The 19,776-nt window shown below is 45.0% G+C and overlaps 1 protein-coding gene and 1 long non-coding RNA gene across 7 annotated transcripts; one reads left to right on the top strand and one right to left on the bottom strand.

Moving 5' to 3' along the window:
• The first annotated feature begins 4,745 nt into the window (after nt 1–4,745).
• On the top strand, nt 4,746–12,835 carry LOC132695033 (uncharacterized). The gene is made up of 2 exons (XR_009617656.3): nt 4,746–6,982; nt 10,700–12,835. It is a non-coding gene; the product is annotated as an uncharacterized LOC132695033 (long non-coding RNA).
• On the bottom strand, nt 9,200–19,289 carry BMI1 (BMI1 proto-oncogene, polycomb ring finger). 6 transcript variants are annotated; one of them, XM_060659188.3, is made up of 11 exons: nt 18,611–19,289; nt 13,693–13,823; nt 13,247–13,343; nt 12,587–12,642; nt 12,443–12,493; nt 12,170–12,278; nt 12,046–12,091; nt 11,514–11,612; nt 11,127–11,207; nt 10,900–11,038; nt 9,200–10,817 (listed from the first exon to the last, which is right to left on the bottom strand). In XM_060659188.3, exons 2-11 carry the CDS (start codon nt 13,802–13,804, stop codon nt 10,810–10,812), a joined length of 798 nt encoding a protein of 265 aa, XP_060515171.1. In that variant the 5' UTR covers nt 13,805–13,823; nt 18,611–19,289; the 3' UTR covers nt 9,200–10,809. The 6 variants fall into 6 exon arrangements, with proteins under 6 accessions (XP_060515171.1, XP_060515166.1, XP_060515169.1 ...); XM_060659183.3 differs by having other exon boundaries at nt 9,200–11,038; nt 18,611–19,281; XM_060659186.3 differs by lacking the exon at nt 18,611–19,289 and adding an exon at nt 18,094–18,304 and having other exon boundaries at nt 9,200–11,038.
• Nucleotides 19,290–19,776: the final 487 nt, after the last annotated feature.

Genomic DNA, 19,776 nt, shown 5'->3' with positions numbered 1-19,776 from the left:
AAGGTTCTCATATGGATAAAACATTAATGACTACCTATATGAAGAAAATACTAATACCATTCCCATTAGCAAGAATGGAAATGATTATAAAGTAATGCTTTTTCTTCTAGGAGTGTTGCCTCCACCACCCCCACCCCCACCCCCACCCCCACCCCCCCTCTCTGGTAAAAGACTACGTAGTTGCTTTTCATTTTAATTGTAAGTCAAGAGTAAAGTTCTTAGAAGTTCGAATAGACTTAGAAATATATAAATAATGCCACTATCTTTATGGCCAAATCCCAAATGGAAACAAACTTACTAACAAACTCTTGGCTTGAAGAGTGCCTTACAATACTGTGGACACCAAATGGGGACAGTGAAGATAGAGGGGCTTCTGTTGCACAATTGGATAGAAAAACGTTGATTCTCTTTAAAAACAATGTGGTGCTTATGTGTGATTTAAATGTGTGGCAAGAATTTAAGAGTGATACCAAGTAACTAGTATCAGTTATCTTTGTGGGAAAGGATATTCCCAGAGCCCATTGCAGACCATGGTAATATAACAGACTTGTATTGCACGAGAGTCTCTCTTCAAGTTTGGAGAGCCTATATGAATTGTGTATATTAAAGTTCATGAAATGCATTCTCTTACATCTATTTTAAAGGATGCTTATATCATTCTGTTGTAAACTTACTTTGTGGTAATGAATTTCCTTAGAGGTATTCTCCAAAGTGATGAGAATTTTAATAGGTGCATAATTTGAGTAGAATGAACATTTAGTAAAAGTGATTGGGGTCCAGTGCATCTCATAACCTCTGTCTCCATAGAACATGATGGGATGGTTTGAAGAGAACCCAAGTGAAAATATTTTAAGAAAATTGTCACGAGGCATATTTAGAAAGAAACAGCTGGTAAACACATTTTCCCAAGCTTACTCTGACCGAGTTCTTCAGTTACATTAGAAAACAAACTGTAATGCATCATGTTCAAAGCAAAAACACTGTCCTGAGTTAATTACTGATAACATTAATTTTCTGATTCATGAACAACTAGATGCTTTCTAAACATCACTTTATCTTCCCAGTACGAGTCACACTTAAGTATTTTGGAAGTGTGTTTATTAAACTTGGGGTTTTCTTTTTCTTTTTCTTTTTCTTTTTCAGAAGGTTGGAAAGGAGTCAAAAATTGCGTGGTAAGATTCTATAGAAATGTAACCGATTCCAATAAATAGTCCTCTGTACGGAAGTACATTATGGAAATGACGTGGTTGTCAGACCTAATTGCTTGGCTTTTGAGTCCTCATAGAAGAAATTCTACAGCCTTAGGGGTGTAGACTCAAAAGCAGCAGCATTTCTGGTTTCAGTTTAAATAAAACAATGAAATCCATCATTATTCAAGTCAATAGCGATAATTCACATGAATATGAATGCACTTTGATCTTATCCTTCAATTCATTGAAAGACACAGTCGTAATGAAAAAGGGAGATAATCTCTTTAACTTGGTCCAAAGCAAGTTGTTGGAGCTTTTCTTTCTTGAAAGACCGTAGAAGGGAACTTTTCACTAAAGCCTTGCTTTCCTATTTTTAAGGTGGTGGTGGGGTGTTTGGGCAAGCTACAGGTCATTATGTTGCCTCCAGGAACCAAGTAGTGCTAACTTTCTTCTTTGAAGTAAACTGCCTTATTTAATGAACTTGACATTTTGTGAAGCTTGAAAGTGAACCCCTTTTAAAATATCATACCTAAGAGTCATTTTAGGATGCGTGTTGATTTGAGTTTACCATCAGATATGATTAATTAAGACATATTAGCTACTTTCACTGTGTTTTAAAGCTGACTTAAATGATAAAGGATATTTCAAGATGCATTGCCTTGGTAGATTTGCAACATCCAATACTCACCCCTTTAACGTTCTTGTTGAACTGTGCAGGAAGCTATGTCTTGCCTGTGCTGTATGAAAGTATGAAAGGCACTTTAAAATTTCATCTTGCATATGGCTATTTAAACCAATTTTCAGACACCTTTAGTGGGAAAATAGCAAAGTTACAAGTTCTTATATACAATTTATCATTGTTCTTAGAATTCTGGAAACATCTGTCAGATAATTTTAGCACAATCGACCAGACTTGAAATATAATTAGGTAAAAACATGCATGAATGAGAATATCTGGTTTCCACTAACTTGGAAAATGTTTAGCTTTTCACTGATTTCATTAAAGGTACCCAAGCTGTATAGTAGATATATATATATATATATATATATATATATATATATATATATATACATACATACATATATATCTACTATATATATATATATCTACTATATATATATATATATCTACTATATATATATATATCTACTATATATATATATATATCTACTATATATATATATCTACTATATATATATATATATCTACTATATATATATATATATATATATATATATATATATATATATATATATATATATATATATAAAGCAAGGGTTGTTGAACTTCTGGGATCCTCTAGAAACTTAAATATTTGTTGAGCTATGTTAAAAGGACTCTGGAGCACACAAAGATTTACAAGACAGGTGTTGTCCTCTAGGTGCTTTAAACTTAGAAATTTCAGCATATCCGTGATTTACGTGACATTTTCATCCTTGAAGAACTAACTTAATGGCCATTTAAAGCAGGGACAGTTTTCCAGAGTGAAGAAATTTGGCAATGCACGTATTTCCCAAGTTACCCTATCAGCTAAATGAAAGATTATGCTGCATACTTTGCCGATTTTTCTTCAGTAAAAACCTGTATAAAACACTAACAAGGCTCTGTTGAATTTAAGTGAGTGTCCTAGAACCACAGATATTAGAAAAGGCAGAAAGATTCCTGAGGGTTAAGGTCAATCATTTTCTTTCTGCATCAGACCACTCAGTCTACACTGCCAAGGGCTGATGTGGTTCATCAAATGAAATGAAATGAAATGAAATGAAATGAAATGAAATGAAATGAAATGAAGGGGGGGGCGGGGAAATGTTCCATCCACTTATGCGTGACAAGAACGAGTATTTGGCTGTAATGTTGGCGCAAACGCAAAATATTCGTGGTAGTCCAAGAAGACGGAAGATTGTAACGTTTTCCTGTGGCTCCCACCCAGAGGAAAGCCACCGTTACCGAGAGCAGATCCAACCAGAAGCTCTTCTTTGTGTCCACGTTGCCAGAAAGGGAGTGGGCGTCTTGCCTTGACTTCTTTCTTTACCACCGTCCTTATTTCTGATGTCAAGAAAAGCTTTCTGTTGGACCGGCCCACTGGCAAAGCGTGTCGGCTCAAGTTGGAGACCAGGGCACCTGGGGCTGGGACCCAGCAGAGCGCCCCTATCTCGGGGGCTCAGGTGCCTGTTCAGCGAGGCGCGCGCCGCAGCGTGCTCTCCAAGCCGCCCCTATTGTCTGTGGTGGGGGCAGGGCCAAGCCGGGGAGCAGGCTTGCGAGAGGAGCTGAGGGTCCCGGAGGCCGAGGACCCGGGGCGGGGGCGAGGGATGTCGACGAGGGCAGCCCCCGGAGTTGCAAACGCTCGACCCCGAAGTGGGAGAGGAGGCAGCCGAACCAGCGGCGGCTGCGGCGGCCCTGGCTGCAAATCGCCGTCGTGTGGTTGCTACTGGCAACCGAGCCTCTGCCTCGCGCGCAGCCCCGCAGCCCCTGGAAGGAAGGTGGCGAGGGGAAGCGGCTGCGGCGCGGCGGCCACGCCGGCTCGGCGGCCCACCGGGCTCTCTCGCTCCCGCCCGCGCCCCCGCGGTCCCTTCGGGCTTTGACCGCAGCTGTGCGGCACGAAGGGCCGAAGGACTCTTCCGTTGGGGGTGTCGCCGCCTCGCAAGCGTCAAATTACTGGCGCCCTCTGTGAACGCAACATGGCAGCTCCGGGCTCGAAGACTGGGTTCATTCAGTCCGCCGGGGAGGCGGGGGCCGCCGACTCGGCGGAGCGCCCGCCGGCTCGGGTCCAGGCCGGGAGCCAGTCCTGCTCGCGCCCCCGACTCCGAGCCGGGCCGAGCAAAGGGCTGCCGCGCGCGCGGACTCGCCGCGCGTTCAGCCCCCGGCCCTTTGTTCTCCTCTCGGTAGGCACCTCACGCTTCGGGGGCTTTTGAATGGAAACCCTCGAAGACCCGGCGACCCCGGGTGGGACACCAGGGCCGCCTGGCGCCCTCCAGATTTGTCCAGCTTTCCCGGTCCCCGAAGGTGCTCCGGGCAGGGCTGGAAGCGCCAGTGCGGGGTCCCAGAGGAGCCGCCTCTCGTCGGGTGGGTTCCTTCCCGCTAGGCCGAGGCTCCTCCCGCCCGAGAGGTGTGAGGCGGGAGGCCGGGGCAGGGGTACCGGCCTGCGATGACACCATGCCCGTCACGCCCGCAAGGACGCGGGATTCTCCGCGCTGGGGAGAGAGGAGAGCTGCGGGCGCCCGCAGTCGCCCCAGTCTCTGAAAAGCGGGGAGAACCCCTCCCCCCCTTTCGGTGTGCGCCGGGCTCCGTCACGCTCCACCCCGGCCTTTGGGCGCGGGTGGAGGCCGCCGTCGCCCGGAGGAGACGTCCGCCGCCCCGGGGGTCGAGCGGGCGAGCCGAGCGGTCCGCCGGGAGTGGGGGAGGGGGTTCAACGCCCCCCAGGGGGGAAGGCTAGGGGGGAATTTTGAATGTTTGAAAACCGCGGCGTAAAAATGACCCTGCCACGTAGACAAGCCAGTTGTGACGTTCGGCACAACGTGCTACTGAAGTACCAAAATCCGCCACCAAATGGCGGCTCCTGCAGTCTGCTGCGCTGATAAAGAGGACTCGCCCGGCGTCGCCCATTTTAGGCCGCTTTCACTTCGCCGCCGTCCCCCCCCGACTCCCCTTCCCAAGCCCTTCCTTTCTCTCCCGGTTTTGGGGTGCCAGGCCAGATGAGCGTTGCCACCCTGGGGACCCGGCAGGCGCAGGCTCTGTCGGAAACCGGCGGCGTCCCGGCGTCTTTCGGAGGCGACCTCCCCTGCCTCGGACCGCCAGCCGCCCCGCCCGCCCGGTGGCGTGAGGCTGCCAAACCTCTCGGGTGCGCCTGGCCCCGAGACCTATTTGGGCGTCGCCTTTGGGTCTCCAGGTGTGGGCCTTTGCCCCGATCTTGAGATTCCTGTCGCGAAGCCACCCCCTCTTCGACACCGCCACCCGGCTAAATGTCCTTCCCAGGGGATTGGAGCCGTTCTTCCCAATAAACGAGCTCAGCTGGCGGACCCTCTCCCATCGGCCTTTCCAGTCAACCGCCCTCGAAGCGCGGCCTGGGGGAACCTTCGAGAGGGCAACGCCGTGCTTTCTTAATAATTCAGTTTGCAGTCTATCCGACAAAATCTCAAACTGCAAGGACACCTCGTTTTTGAAGGAGAAAGGGCGTAGGATTTGAAGCCGGAGGAGGAGTCGGGGGCAAAGCGAGGCGGCTATCTGGAACGGCACCGCAAGAATGCGCGTCGGTGGGCTTTGCAGCCTCCCCGGACGTGGGTCCGTTTCCGGCCCGCGCTGAGCTCGAGGCCCAGGAGCCGGTCGCCGTGCCTCCGCGGACGGGCAGACCTGCTGAGGTCTCGCCCGGTGGGCAAGCCTTCGGCAGGAAGGTGGCCGCCCTGGGAGGCCACGCGCACCCCGCCGTCGCCTCCCCTTGCCGCAGGTTCCGACTTTGGAGGGACGACTTCCTTTCGTCACCTCCCGAGCCCGCAGGGCCTGAGAATCTTGCTTTCAAATTTGGCGGGATCCGAGTCTGCCGAACCCAGGGCGGCGCGAGGCGAGCGGCGCACGCGCAAAATGGCCTCCCGGCGCCCCGCGGCCCTGGCTCACGCGCAGGGCCTGGCGGAGCCCCCGCGGCGCCGTGGTAACCGCGGTCTGCACTGTAGCTCTTAACGCTCCTCCGCGAGCGGCCGGTTAAAAAATAAGGACGGGGAGCATGGCGGTTTCCTCCTTAACGTATCCTGTTGGTAAAGGCTCCCTGACCGGGAAGACAGCGCGGCCGGGAAGGGGAGGTCGTTTTTCTCCAGGCGGTCGTCCTGTGCCTTTTCCACCGGGCACCAGAATATAAGAAGCCATTTCTTTCTTGTCTTTCTTTTTCTTTCTTTTTTTCCTTTTTTTTTTTTTTTTTTTAAGCCGTTGCTCTTTCCAGCCTAATCACCCTCGCCCCCGCTTTTTCTTCCGAGCGGCGCACTGCGCTCCTGTCTTCGGCTTTGTTGGAGTGTCTTCCACTGTTGGGGGGCATTGAGAGCAGACACTGTAGTTCCTGGACAGATTTCTCTATCTCCAGTAACCTCTTTATCCATCTCGGTAACGTCCTCCTTCCTTCCATCCCAATTTTCGACGCGTTTCCCGAGGACCCTGGTCCGAGTCTTCCAAGTCTCTGCTCTCGATCTGAGTTCTGGCTAAGTTAGAGGGACAGAACTGACAGCACCAAATAGGCACCGACCTTGAAATCGTGTATTCTGTGAAGTTTGGATTTTATGATGACCCAACAATCAGAGCAAGAAGTCATCGTTTTCCTGAAATGTAGGTGACTCCAAGGGAACGACACCTGCTATTTTTGAAAGTTCCTTCTCACGTGTCTGGAAGGTATATTTTAAGAGAATAATGGGAACAATTTAACTCATTGGGAGTTCTGTTGAATGCTTACTATTTATTTGGAGGGTTAAATGAGATTTCGGGATGAGTCCTCCACATGCACTTGAACTTATTCAGAAAAGTCAAAAGGATCCTAGAATAGCCTTTGCAGTGATAAATGACTTGTGATGTCGTCGACTTGATGAAGACGAGGTTGAGAGTGGAGTCTTCATGTGAGACCTCTAGAAATTGCACACTAAGAAAAAGAAACTGGTGCAAATAAAGGAAATCCGTTTCAAGAACCAAAAGAAGAAAAAAACGTTAAAAAAAATTAACTGCGGAAACAGGAAACACTCGACTGTGTAAACATTTTCGGAGACTTTCATAATCAAAACTGGGCGATCTTGAGATTTGCAAGGAGACCCACAGGCTCAAGGTATTCGCGGGGGTATTTCCCAAATCTGACTTACTAGGAGGTTCTAACATGGGATACTTTCTCTTCCTTGCAAAGGACTCGTCTATCTGAATTGTGGTCCCAGTTTAATACAAGGTTTTATTTGGGAGGAGTCAGAATGTTTTTAGAGCGATCTTAGAAACAATCACCTGTTGTGCTATTCATCTTATACTTGAAGAAACATCCTCAAGTGAAATGACGCTCTCTAACCCAAAAGCTTTATGTTGAAGCTGCCTTCTGCACTGTTTGCACATCAGATGTCTTGGAAGTACATACTGTTGTTAAATAGGATCATCTTAAATGTAATTTCATCAAGACCTTAGCTGTGGATAAAGTGTGAGGAGGACTGTATGAGGGAAACAGTCATAGTATTTCAGAATATGCTGTAGCCCCCATTTCTTAGAAGCACTAGACTAAATCAGAATTCCCAACTATCATTCCAGGGGCAATGAGAAAAAAATATATATATTTACCAAACCTTTAAACTAGAAAAGAAATGAAAAAAAGAAAAAAGACCCACTTCCATCATCCCAAGATTCTAAGAGACTGGGTCCCATGTGCAGATTTTTTCTAAAATTAAACTTCCATCCCCTCAAAAGATTGCCTTAGGTATTAAAAAAAATTTTTTTTTTTCATTTCTTGTTGGCCATTGGAAAGTAGTATTTCACATGGGTTCTGTGTTGATTTCACAAAACTTTATCTTGATAGGCCTATACCACGTGTCTTCTGAAACTCCAATGCCAAACTATTAGGAAAAGAGTAAGAGGAGAAGGACCTAAGGAAGCCCCTCCGAGCTTACTCTGTATGTCGCATTGTACCTCCAGAAATCCTAACATTTGCCCGTATGAATATTGAAACGAAGCAATATGGTTGGTAGGTTAAGTCAACTGAAGGGCAGCTTTCCACCCCCCCCCCCCCCCCCAACTCAGTGCAATTAACGGCCGGCAATTTTAAAAGCAAAAAGTACTTGCAAAGTGGTATGCATGTGTAAAGCAAGATAGATCGCTATTTACACAACAGTAGTAAGCCAGCCTCATTCTCTTTTTGCATTTAAGCTAAAATCTGTGAAATCAATTTAGGCATTTTCTGTGGAATATTTTGTTAGCACTAACTTTGTGGTATAGAATCCTAGAATACTTTTACAGAAACAAAAGCCAAACTTAAATCCGACTTTTCACGTACCCTGCTTTTACTGCTTAGAGACACAAAGTTAGCAGTTTTGATATGGGTTGTAAGATTGAAATGTTTTAAAGTGGTAGCTTAGCAAAAGTTTTCAATCTTAATTGTCAGAACTGTGAAAGCTGGTTATGGGGGAATGCAAAACGTAATCTTTCTTCTGTTATATTAAAAGACAGAGACATTTTAGTTGAAATACCCTTTAACGCTTAAGCAATTTTCAAAGGGAATAGGGGGGAAAATCCTTTCAAGCAAAATAAATGCATGTTTTCAAGAATGGGAAAACAGTGTTAAGGAAGCCATAAATGCAGTATCTGATATTTTAATAAGGAATTCCAAAAATAAGTCCATCATTAAAAGGTTGAGATGTAAAGTCTTTGGGTTCTGTGTTGAGTTCACAACTTGATTTTGTGTAAGTCAAGCGACAGGTCCACTAGCATTTGAAGTTTTTTTAGTCTTTGAAAAATATTTTTTCATTCTTTATATACATGATCATCCAAAGTAAAAATATAATTTGAAACTTCCATTAACTAACTTTGCTTTCTTAGATAACATCATGAAAAACTTGAGCAGCCTAGAAAAATGAGTTAAATTCACCAAAATTGGCAAACATGGGTAACTTTTACTTCAAAGATTGTAGAGTAAATAAACAGATACATCTTTCAACTGGGCTTTCAAGCTATTATACAACAAAGCATGTACTTCTTTAGCAACATCACTATTTAAGACAGCAATTGATTCTCTTTAGTTTTACCTGTTGTAATCCACAATAGGGTTTCCAAAACTTCTGCACATTGTGCTTTTCATATCAAATTTTATTAAAGTCTTAGCTATTTTCTAAATGAATATCCTTTTTATTGGAATTTCCCCATTACAAATGAAATTTAATTTTACATCTATAATTAGAAACAACACTTACAATGGGACTGTACAAATTTAGGTCAAAATAAAAATATATGTATTTCGTGGTTTCATAAAACTTCATTTACTGTATCTTTAAAGAAAGCAGAAATAACAGCAATATATGTAAAAGTAATGATTTAATGACTATAAGCAAGACAAAGCAATAGAATTGTGCTTCTTTTGCAGACTGGGGACAATGAAATGTTTAGCTACAATTTTCCCATACAAACATGAAACGATATTCATATAGAATAAACACCCTCACAAATAACTGATGGGTGATGAACACACACCAAGTTCGACCAAAGCAAAACACAAACTGAAAACTGTTGGGATTATCCATATTTTAAATTCAACATGTTCACTCTGTTTAAAAATTAATACCTGTAGAAGCTAAAAATAAATTGCTTCTATTTCAAGACAATAGAGAGAGGACATGTCATTGTTCATAGCTGTAAATGCAACTCTTCACTTTGAAATTCCTGCTATCCAACATATTAAAATAATTTCAGATAAAATGCCTTCTTCCAGCAATTTCCTGGTTTACTTAAAAATTTGTTTTAGAATTATAGTGATGGATACGCATTTTAAAAACACATTCATTCCATCAAAAGCAATAGGAAATGAAGACACTATTTCCAAATTCCTTAGTTAAAAGTTTTTCTTTACTGCAACAATTTAAAAAGTAAATATGTATTACTAGAGAAAATCAGTATTATAATTTGCCAATTGCTTCCAATGAAATAGAATTTAGAATGAGAGATCCACATTAAAAATATTCTATGCTGATAAGGCTCAAACAGAGGGTATCTGCAAAGGTCGAACCAGTTGGGAGAATTTTAACAACCATTTCTGAATGCATGAAACACAATATTTTCTTTATAGTATTTATAAATATATCATACAATACTGTTTCCTGTTATGTCATATACCAATATGGCATTGTACAACAAGCATAATGCCATCTGATTCTTACAAAAGCGAATCATTTAAACAAGTCAGTAAAATAAACGGTAGTACCCGCTTTTAGGCATACAGATTGTAAAACTGAAGTTTACTTTCCTTTGATCGGTTTTGTGTAGCAACAGAGAAGTAAAAATCAAACAGGAATCAAAATGGCTAAATATGCAAGAAGTCGTTATTCACAGTGACATGGCTACATAGAATGCATTATTCTATGCATATTCTTTCCATTTGTTGAATTTCAAGATAAAAAGCACTTGTTTTCTACAGGTTCACAAAACAGCATAATAACAAGAACAATCAAGGAGAATGTAATGTAGGCGTTAGTTGAGATTAACAAACTATGGCCCAATGTTTATATCCACTGCAGAGTATTTTCAAATCCGAACAATGGTTACAGAAACCATTTCCCATCTTTCCTAACACACAGGAAAACATCTTGCCTGCCTTCTCAGAAACCAATTTATAGGAACAATCTTTCTTTTCGATTAACGTCCATATGAATACCACATCTAGTCCATCTTTTATAGCCAAATTTAATGTCACTACAAAAGAAAGCAAATTGGACGATAGTCACATGTATTAGCATCTCTAAAGCTGTAATGGCATGAAGATATCTATATAAATCAGGGACTTAAAATTTTTTTTCCTTAACAGTCTCAGGTATCAACCAGAAGAAGTCGCTGACGACCCATTTACTGACGATTTTCGAGGTCTATTGGCAAAGGAAGATTGGTGGTTACCGCTGGGGCTGCTGCTGGTTCCGTTCATAGTACTGGAAATGTGAGGAAACTGAGGGTGAGGAGACTGAACTGGAGTGCTGGGACTAGGCAAACAAGAAGAGGTGGAGGGGATACCTCCTGCTGGGCTGTTGGCCTTGTCACTCCCAGAGTCACTTTCCAGTTCTCCAGCATTTGTCAGTCCATCTCTCTGGTGACTGATCTTCATTCTTTTACAAGTAGGTCGAACTCTGTATTTCAAAGGAAGCGGACCATTCTACAAAGTTAAAAGGAAAAAAAAAAAATCAGTCCTCTTTAAATACGGTTTACCACAATAATCTTCAAGTATTAGATATGCTACTTACCCTTCTCCAGGTGTAAATGTAGGCAATATCCATTAGTGTGTAGTAATCCTTTAAAGGTTCCTCTTCATACATGACATCGATCTATTGAAAAATGATACTTCAATTATTAAGTACCGTAAAGAACAAAGGTAAATCCAGATTTTCTTTGTCATCTAAATACAATCCAAAAATGCTTCAAAAGACATTCTCTCCAAACACTCGGACAAAGAAAGACTCCCCCTTGAAACTTGAAAAGGAAAAGAGGAGAAATATTTCCTGAAATTATGAAGGAATTTATATTCATAGCATAAAACAAAACTCAGACTAAACACTTTAAGAGACAGTTCCAATTAAGTCCTGTATTTAAAAAAATCCACATTAAATGCACCAAGACTATAAGGCAGATACCTGGAAAGTATTAGGTATGTCCATTTTACTTCTGAGAAACTTTCTTAGGTGCATCACAGTCATTGCTGCTGGGCAACGTAAATATCTCTTATCATTCACCTAAGAATACAGTTAGAAAAGTTGTTTCTTAAAATTCTTTTCAGCTAAGAAAAAAGTTTTAATTAGATTGCCTCAATATGAGAAAAGGTATGAATACCAAAGCTGAGACTGACTATATTTTCAACTACACTTTGAGTTGACTATTATTGATACTAAATAAACAGATTCCTGACATAGTAAGAAAACTGTAAATAAAACAAAGCATTAAGCATTAACTCTTTGAAGCATTTTGTAAGAATAGTAACTACATACAAAATAAATTCTATCTAGTTACTATCAGATATAAATCACTCTTAAACATCAAATATGATCATTTTCTCCCATCTGACAGCATCATCTGGCCCTAGAATATTCTAAAGCACAGCATACACCCTCATAAAATCTAGAGGCCAAATGCTGTTTCTTCTATAGGTTTTTGTGACATGAAACATACCTCCTCCTTAGGTTTCTCCTTGTCTTTGTTTACTTTCCGATCCAATCTAAGAAACATAACTTTATTAGTGGAACAATGTACCCATGAGAGGATTAGCATAAAACCCATTTCCTACAAAATTTACCTGTTCTGGTCGAAGAATTCAATGGATAAGCTTATTATCTCATCATCAGTTATAATTCTTTTATCTTCATCTGCAACTTCTCCTCTATCTTCGTTAGAGCCATTGGCAGCTATGAAGACATTTTGAAACTCAATTTTAGAAAATTAAATATGTAATTAAAATATTACGTAGGAAGACGGAAGTGGTACTTTAAATTAAACTCAATTTTAATAAATTACTGAATAATAAGTTCTCCCTCCAAATAAAGTGTCTTTTCCCTTCTAAAGATTTTACCATCAGCTGAAGGATGAGCTGCATAAAAATCCCTTCTTCTTTTCATTTCATCTAGAGAAGGAAAAAGAAAGTCTTAAACATTTGTTACAGTAGATAAAACAGATAAATACTTTGTAAAAACTCATTTGTAACCAAGTTACTCACTTTTGAAAAGCCCTGGAACTAATTTGTATACAATATCTTGGAGAGTTTTATCTGACCTGAAAAAGAATTAGAAAAGTAAATTCTTAATTGTAATGGCAAAAACCTTAGATGCTCATATCAGTTACTATACATTCTTCATTTTCTTTCTCCTATAGTATTTTACTTGATTGTGAGAGTCTCCATCAGTAAGATAACAATTATGAGAATAAAATTTCTTTATGTAGTAGTACTCTTTAATCAATAGAAAAATACTTTTATTTTATACTCATTAATTCTTCACATTTCATGGAGTCAAGAGAAGTGTGCCTTTCAAGTTATTAAATTAGCTAATAGGAAAGAGAATAAAGAAAAAAGAAAGGAAGCATTTTAAACACACTCATTCCTGCTTGTCATAAGTCAATAAAGCAATGCAGAAATGGAGAACGAATTCAGATTTTTAAAGATGTGTAAATAAAAACCTTAAAATCCACTTGAACAGTTCTCAACTTTGTCTAAAGTTAGTCATCATTAAAATGGCAAGAAATGAGCAACCTCCACAAAGCATACACATCAGGTGAAGATTCAAGAGTAAATTTTGTGTGAAGAAATAAAACAGGATAGCCTTCACTAAATTATGCAATTCCAGTAACAATTACAGACTAATTTTAAACATTTTCTTACCTTATATTCAGTAGTGGTCTGGTTTTGTGAACTTGGACATCACAGATAGGACAATACTTGCTGGTCTCCAAGTAACGTACAATACATGTTTTACAGACTAGACATAGAAAAATGAAGTTTTGTAAGTTTAGAGATTAGATGCTAAGCATTAAAATCAGGGTCAAAAATGGAAAACTAGTAGTAAGAAAATGCTAAACGCCAAAAGGTATTTCCAATTAAATAAACTTCATCAATATCCTGAGAACACTTGTCCACTGCATACTTGTACTTATAAAATGTTTAAAATACGCATTAACAAAAATTCACCAAATCCAAGAGTAGAAAATAACTCCCATCATTTTGTACCAACATTCTCAAGGACTGAGGCAATTGTTACAGTTTTCAAACATCAGAAAGAAATGTGAAATACACATGACACAAAGAAAGCTCTAAAACTTTGCACTTACAGGAATGTAGACATTCTATTATGGTTGTGGCATCAATGAAGTACCCTCCACAAAGCACACACATTAGGTGGGGATTTAGCTCAGTGATCTTGATTCTGGTTGTTCGATGCATTTCTGCTTGATAAAAGATCCTGCAAGACACAGAAATATTGGCTATAATCCACAGAAAGAGAAACGAGATTATCTCCCAACTTCTAGTCACCGTACACTCTGAAGTGCTGTGGAGTTCATAAAACTCGTTTAAGACTGTACAGCTGGGCTGTCCCAACGTTTTCTACAGAAGGAATTTACTAATCAGACCTAAATCAATTACAGTGAAATGATGAAAGAGGATTCAACTAAAATAACTTCTGGTCCCTCAGGTCATTCCAGGAGGGAGAAGAAAAGGTCCGGGGTGGGGGCTGGGAGCTGAGAGTATTCGGGTCTCTTTCTTCCATTTGTCCTCTAGCCTAGCAGCCCCAAGGCTGCTGCAGACGCCACACAGTCCCCGCAGATATTTACCAACCGCCAGGGCTTGTTCCAGGTCTCCAAATTTATTGTAAAACTTCCTTATGGATCTTCAGCTGAAAATCCGTGAGCATGCCCTGGCTTCCCAGGGGTTCTTGTTGTTTTAGGCGGTTCCAGCAACCAGAACCTGGCACGTTTTCACGCGATACAAAGGGAAAACAAATTCTGCCCTATCTGCATCCCTGGCATTTCCGGAGCTGGGTGCTGGGGCCGCAGAAGCACCTCCAGTCGGCCTCGGGCTGGGGCCTGAGCGCGCGGACGCCCGGGGGCCGGGATGCGAGGGGCGGATCCGGCGGCGCCCGCGGCTCCGTCTCGCTCCGGATTCGGAACTCGCCTCTGTCGGGGTTTCCATAGCAACTTACACTTACACTTGGCATCCGGCCACCGCTGCAACTCCGCGCGGAGCCGGGCCGAGCCCGGAGCTTCGGCAGGCGTGCGGGGCGGCTGGGCGGCGGGGCGGAGGCGGCGGCGGGCGCGGGGGAGGGGCCGGCGCGGCGCGGGGGCGGGGCTGGCGCGGGGGCGGGGTGGGGTGCGGGCGGCGCGGCTCGGGGGTGGGGCAGCCCCACGAGGCCCGCGGCGCTGGGGAGCAGGATCCCAGCCCGCGGCAACCCGGCGGGCAGCCTGGGGGGCCCCGGAGCGCGCGAGTGGTGGAGGAAAAATGCAAACCGAACTCCCGGCCATTTCGGACACTCTTGGGGGCCTCTTTCCAAGTCGACTCGGTGCGAAGAACTTCTTTCAGATCTTGACTCGGTCTCTCCTGTTAGCAATCACTAGGTCAAAAATTTCACGAAGGGATCATTTGAGAATTGCCAACTGTGCACTTAGCCCAAAATCGTCAGGGCTCAAATTGCAGAGATGTTTATTGAACTGAACCTCTTTAAAGCTTTCTTCTCTAATATGAAGTTCTCCTGCAGATTAGATTAGCGATACAAAGTTTTGCTAAGGCTAAAAAGTGAAATCTGTACTACAAGAAGACAAGGAGGGGGCAAAGCAGTGTGTTTTATTTGAACTATGCTGGAGGCAAGAAAAACTACTTTAATCGGTACGGTAGTGACAATATGTAAAGAATCATGTGACCAGCCCATTCCCAACGCTAAATCAACACCTTGTCAACCCGGAGCAACGATAGGAGAGAAAAACAAATGTCATTTTCTCAGCCTAACCTCCATACAAATCCCCACACGATGAAATAATATTCCCAAAAGATACCACATATTACAGAAAAGTCACGGTGGGGAATTGTCAGCAACAATATACCAGCGGACAATCAGGAAAGTCAATTATTTCGTGTAGTGCTCTTGAAAAATAGATTTCTTACCCCCACTTCATTCATTTCAGAACCTAAAACAGGACCACGTTTCTAGACCTGTGTGGAGTACATTCTCAAAACTGCTCTGAATAGAAATCTAGGAACTTGTGAAACTTGAAGATCCATCTGAGGTTTTAATTCCTAGGGAATTTTAATGCAGAAGAAGGAAATACCAATCAACATACCTCAATGGCTGAAACTAACAGCTTTAGAGTACTAAAAAAAAAAAAAAAAAAAAAAGGCAAAAACAAAACAAAGCCTCTTTTATGAAAGTGATCACAGTAGCAACCAGTGACTTCAACCAGAAAACTTCATGTGTGATTCCTCAGTTATCTTTGGATTACTTGTTTACAAGAATATTGTCAACATGTTGTTAAAATAAATCTAATTGGGGTTGCAGAGGAGTTGTGGGTGGAGCACTGTCCCAAAAGAGTAGCAATATTTAAATCCATTGTCCTTGATTAAAGACAAACCTTAATTCTTAAAGCAAACTCTCCTAGTGAAACCACAGGACCTTTCCTAGAAAGATAACAAGGTGATACTTAGGTCTCCTTGTGATAGCATATCACACTAATGTCACCGAACATGAAGTTTGAGAAGGGACTTCAATAAAAACAGATGCCTTTATTTCTCTGCTGTACAGAAAGCACCAAACACAAATACTAACATACAGAACAGTTAAACCTCAGTGGAGGGAAATCTGCTGGTTGGCTTTTAACAGGTAAGTCACAATCACCTGGTTTGGCCACAGTCCTATCGCCATTTATAATGCCAGTAAATATCACTTCATTACTTACATAAAAATCAGTTCTTTATCTTTGTGTACCACTTGAGAGTACTGGCAATGTAATGATGACTTCCAAAATGTTTGACATGCTTGATAGGTTTAGGAAACAAACAATCCCTTGCACCTTAGAAATGAAAGCCTCCTAGGTTCCAATACAGAAACTGCCAGGCAGGCAAGCAAAAAATGCACCACACAGTAGTAAAAATACTCAATAGTTAAAACTTGCCTTTGTAACATACTCAGTGGGGGCTGTCAGTTTAGTTGGGAGGCCTAACACCATGTCAAAATGAAGCAAAACAGAAGCCAGCTCTTATGTTAACAATCAGCTTGACTATTGCAATCTAAGAAATGCAAATGAACTCCAAAACCCCAGTTGGGGTTCACAGCCCAGAAGTGTGGGTAAAGTTTGGGTTAACTTGACTCTGAGGGAGAACTTTGCCGAGCTGGGTACTTAACACTCATCCATCCCGGAACTTGGTGGTAGAGTATTAATGGATTTATCAAGTACAATTAAATACTCAATTTTCTTACAAAAGCACGTGTGTGTATACACATGCACACGCAATGACTTTTATATGGCTTCAAAGACACTGTTACTATGCATGTAATTGGCACAGGTAAGTAATTTCAAACACCTTTGCACTCTGGGGCAAATGTATGGGAATGACCTCAGATACTTAAAAGTTTATAAATCTGCTCATGAACCCAATCTCTAAGGGATTCTGACCAGTCTACTTAAAATAAAATTCAAATCCTAACATAGTCACATGAAGTATATACTGTCAACGATTTGCATCCTTAACTTTCAAGTCTTTATTGTAGCTTATAATGGGTTTCCAGAACTTGGGGGTTAAGGTTCCTATAAAATATATGCAGAACCACTCACAACATTCTAGGAACCGCCCACCTACAGTAGGATTTGGATAAATATGCCCAGAATTTTGCCTACTTTAAGAGAAGAGGTTAAATACATGCTTCTCTTTTAAATATTGGACCGTGACCACTAAGCCCACTAAATCCTTTTATTGCAATTGGAAATGATCAAAGTCTCTCTACTTGTTTACTTCCAATTATTAACTGTAAATTTCTGGGGGAAAACACCATCCTCTATCGCTGTCAAACCCAAAAGGCTGCGTAAACACACGTAGTCAACTTTTTAGTGCTCCTTTTCCAAAGCATCTCTTTACCACATGACCTATGCTGACATTCAGCAAAACCTATAAAACGTAGTGGACTTAAGTCACGGTTCTAAGTGCATCCCATAGGAGAGGCTGAGAGAAAAATTGCAGCCACCGAGGTGGGGGGCGGGGGGAGAGAAAAAAGGAGGAGGGGGGCGGAAAGAAGAAAGGAAACCTCTTGCAAGACTCACGTCCAGTCACCATCATCACCCCAAAAAAAGCTCCAAATTTGAAATGCCCACTTTCCAGTGCGCGCGTCCCAAGTAATGTTTCGAGAACTTATCTAAGACTCCCAACAAATAACACCTTGAAAACTTTACCATTTTAAACACAAATGCAGGAGACCTTGGAAACAACTGGGAACCGCCATCTTACAAGCCATCCAATTTCACACAAGTGTCCCTCCAACTTAAGTTAATAACATTTTTGTTCGGGCTCTTTCCAGTTTAACATCCACCTCGGCGGGGTCGCTGCCCCCCACGCAACCCGTCCCTATAAAATGAGGGCATTCTCTGGATGTTTAAACCCCTCAAAAGCCCTTTCTTCGGGAGAAGAGGGAAGCCACTTGACCCGAGCAGCTCCCGATTTCAGGAACCCGTCCCCGTTTCATCAAAATCTACCTCTCAACAAAGGGCGCCGTGGCGGGGAGAGCCGCAGAGGCTGGAAATAGAAGTGTTCTTCTCGGGGGCCATGTGCGTCGCGAGGGTGTAGAGGGGCGCTCGGGGGAGAAAGGAACTAAAACGTGGGGCCGCGCGCGGCGCGTCCGGGGCTGGAGCGGGCGGCGGCTGGAGCGGCGCCGAGCCCGGCTGGCGGCGGCGGCGGCGGCGGCGGCGGCGGCGGCGCGGCGCGGGCTGCGGGTCGGTCCCGGCGCCGCGGGAGTCGGCGGGCGGCGGCGGGCGCGCGCTCGCGGGCGCGGGCGGCGCGCGGGGCCGGGCGGCGCGCGGGGCCGGCGGGCGGCGGCGGCGGCGGGCGGCGGCGCGGGGCTCGGCGCCCACGCTGTCAGCGCCCTCCCGGCCGGCGCGGGAGAGGCGCGGGGGGGGGGGGGGCCGCTCCCCATCCACCCGCGGCCGGCCCGAGCCCCGCGCGGCCCCCGCCGCCCCCCGGCCCCGTCCCGGAGGCGCCTCGCCTCCTACGTACCCGGAAAAAGCAGCCGGCGAGAGGCGATCGAAGCGGGCGGAAAAGACAATGAAAGTTAAAAGTCGTTCAGCAGAAAATGAATGTGAGCCAAGCGGCCATCTTGAAGCGAGCTGCAGACGCCGCTGTCAATGGGCAACGAGCGCAGCCGAGAGGAGCCGCGGCCGCCGCGCTCGGCTCATGCTGCCTCCCGAGCCCGGCCTCCTCCTCCTCCTCCTCCGCCTCGGCCTCCTCCTCCTCCGCGGCCTCCTCCTCCTCCTCCTCCTCCTCCTCGGCCTCCAACGCCTCCTCCTCCTGGGCCTCCTCCTCCTCCTCCTCCTCCTCCTCCTCGGCCGCCGCCGCCTCCTCCCGCTCCGCACTCGGGGGAGGGAGCGCGCGGAGGGGGCGCGATCAGTATTATTCTGCGGGGCTGGGAGGTGTTTCTAATCCGGATCGGGGCTCCCTCGCCAACATCCCCATTGTCTCGCCCCGATCTCTGCCTTTAATACTACGATTATTATTTCATAGTTGCTGTGGGGGGAGGAGGGCGAGTGGGGGGCGCCGTGTGTGTGCGTGCGGAGAGGCGGGGGGAGGGGAGGAAGGATGAGGAGGGGGGAGGGGAGGGTGGAAAAAAAAAAATGCACCGCTGAAGGCAGAGTGGAAACTGACACCGGCTCCAAAATGGCTCAGAGTCCGCCCGCCCCCTCCCCCCGCCGCCCCCCCACCGGGTCACGTGCTCCCCTCATTCCTTAAGGGCGGCCTGGGAATTAGTGTCGGTGTAGTCGGGCCCGCGGCCGCCCCCTCCCCTCCGAGCGGCGCGACCCGGCCCCCTCCCCCTCGCTCAGCGCGGCGGCGGCGGCGGCGGCGCTGGCGCGGCTGCGGAGACATTTCTCCACAGTGCCACACGCGCCACCCTGCTCCCGGCGCGGGCATCGCTTCGGCCCCGCACGCAGCTCGGCTCACCCCACCCCCTTCCCCCCCGCCCCCCCCCCCCCCGTTATTTCTTTCTTTCTGCCGCCCGCCTCCACCCGCGGCGCACACGTCCACTGGCTCCCGCCAAGGAAAGCGCCGGGCCACCTCCCCCGGCCCGGCCCCGCCAGCCCAACGGGCTGCGGCCCAGACTCCGGCGCCGCGGCGCGGAACCTGCGCCCGAGTTGGGCTCGCGGAAACAACAGCGCCCGCCCCTGTCT

Source organism: Panthera onca, chromosome B4, assembly GCF_046562875.1.
Source record: "Panthera onca isolate mPanOnc1 chromosome B4, mPanOnc1 haplotype 2, whole genome shotgun sequence".
NCBI lineage: Eukaryota > Metazoa > Chordata > Mammalia > Carnivora > Felidae > Panthera > Panthera onca.
The sequence above is the reverse complement of the archived record's forward strand: the minus strand, read 5'-3'. Positions and strand labels throughout refer to the sequence as shown.

Coding starts and splice junctions, on each gene's coding strand:
- BMI1 (XM_060659183.3), bottom strand. CDS start 13,804: ATGCATCGAACAACCAGAATCAAGATCACTGAGCTAAATCCCCACCTA. Junction 13,344..13,692: donor AATAGAATGTCTACATTCCT/GTAAGTGCAAAG, acceptor TTCTATGTCTAG/TCTGTAAAACATGTATTGTA. Junction 11,613..12,045: donor AGGAGAAACCTAAGGAGGAG/GTATGTTTCATG, acceptor CTGTATTCTTAG/GTGAATGATAAGAGATATTT.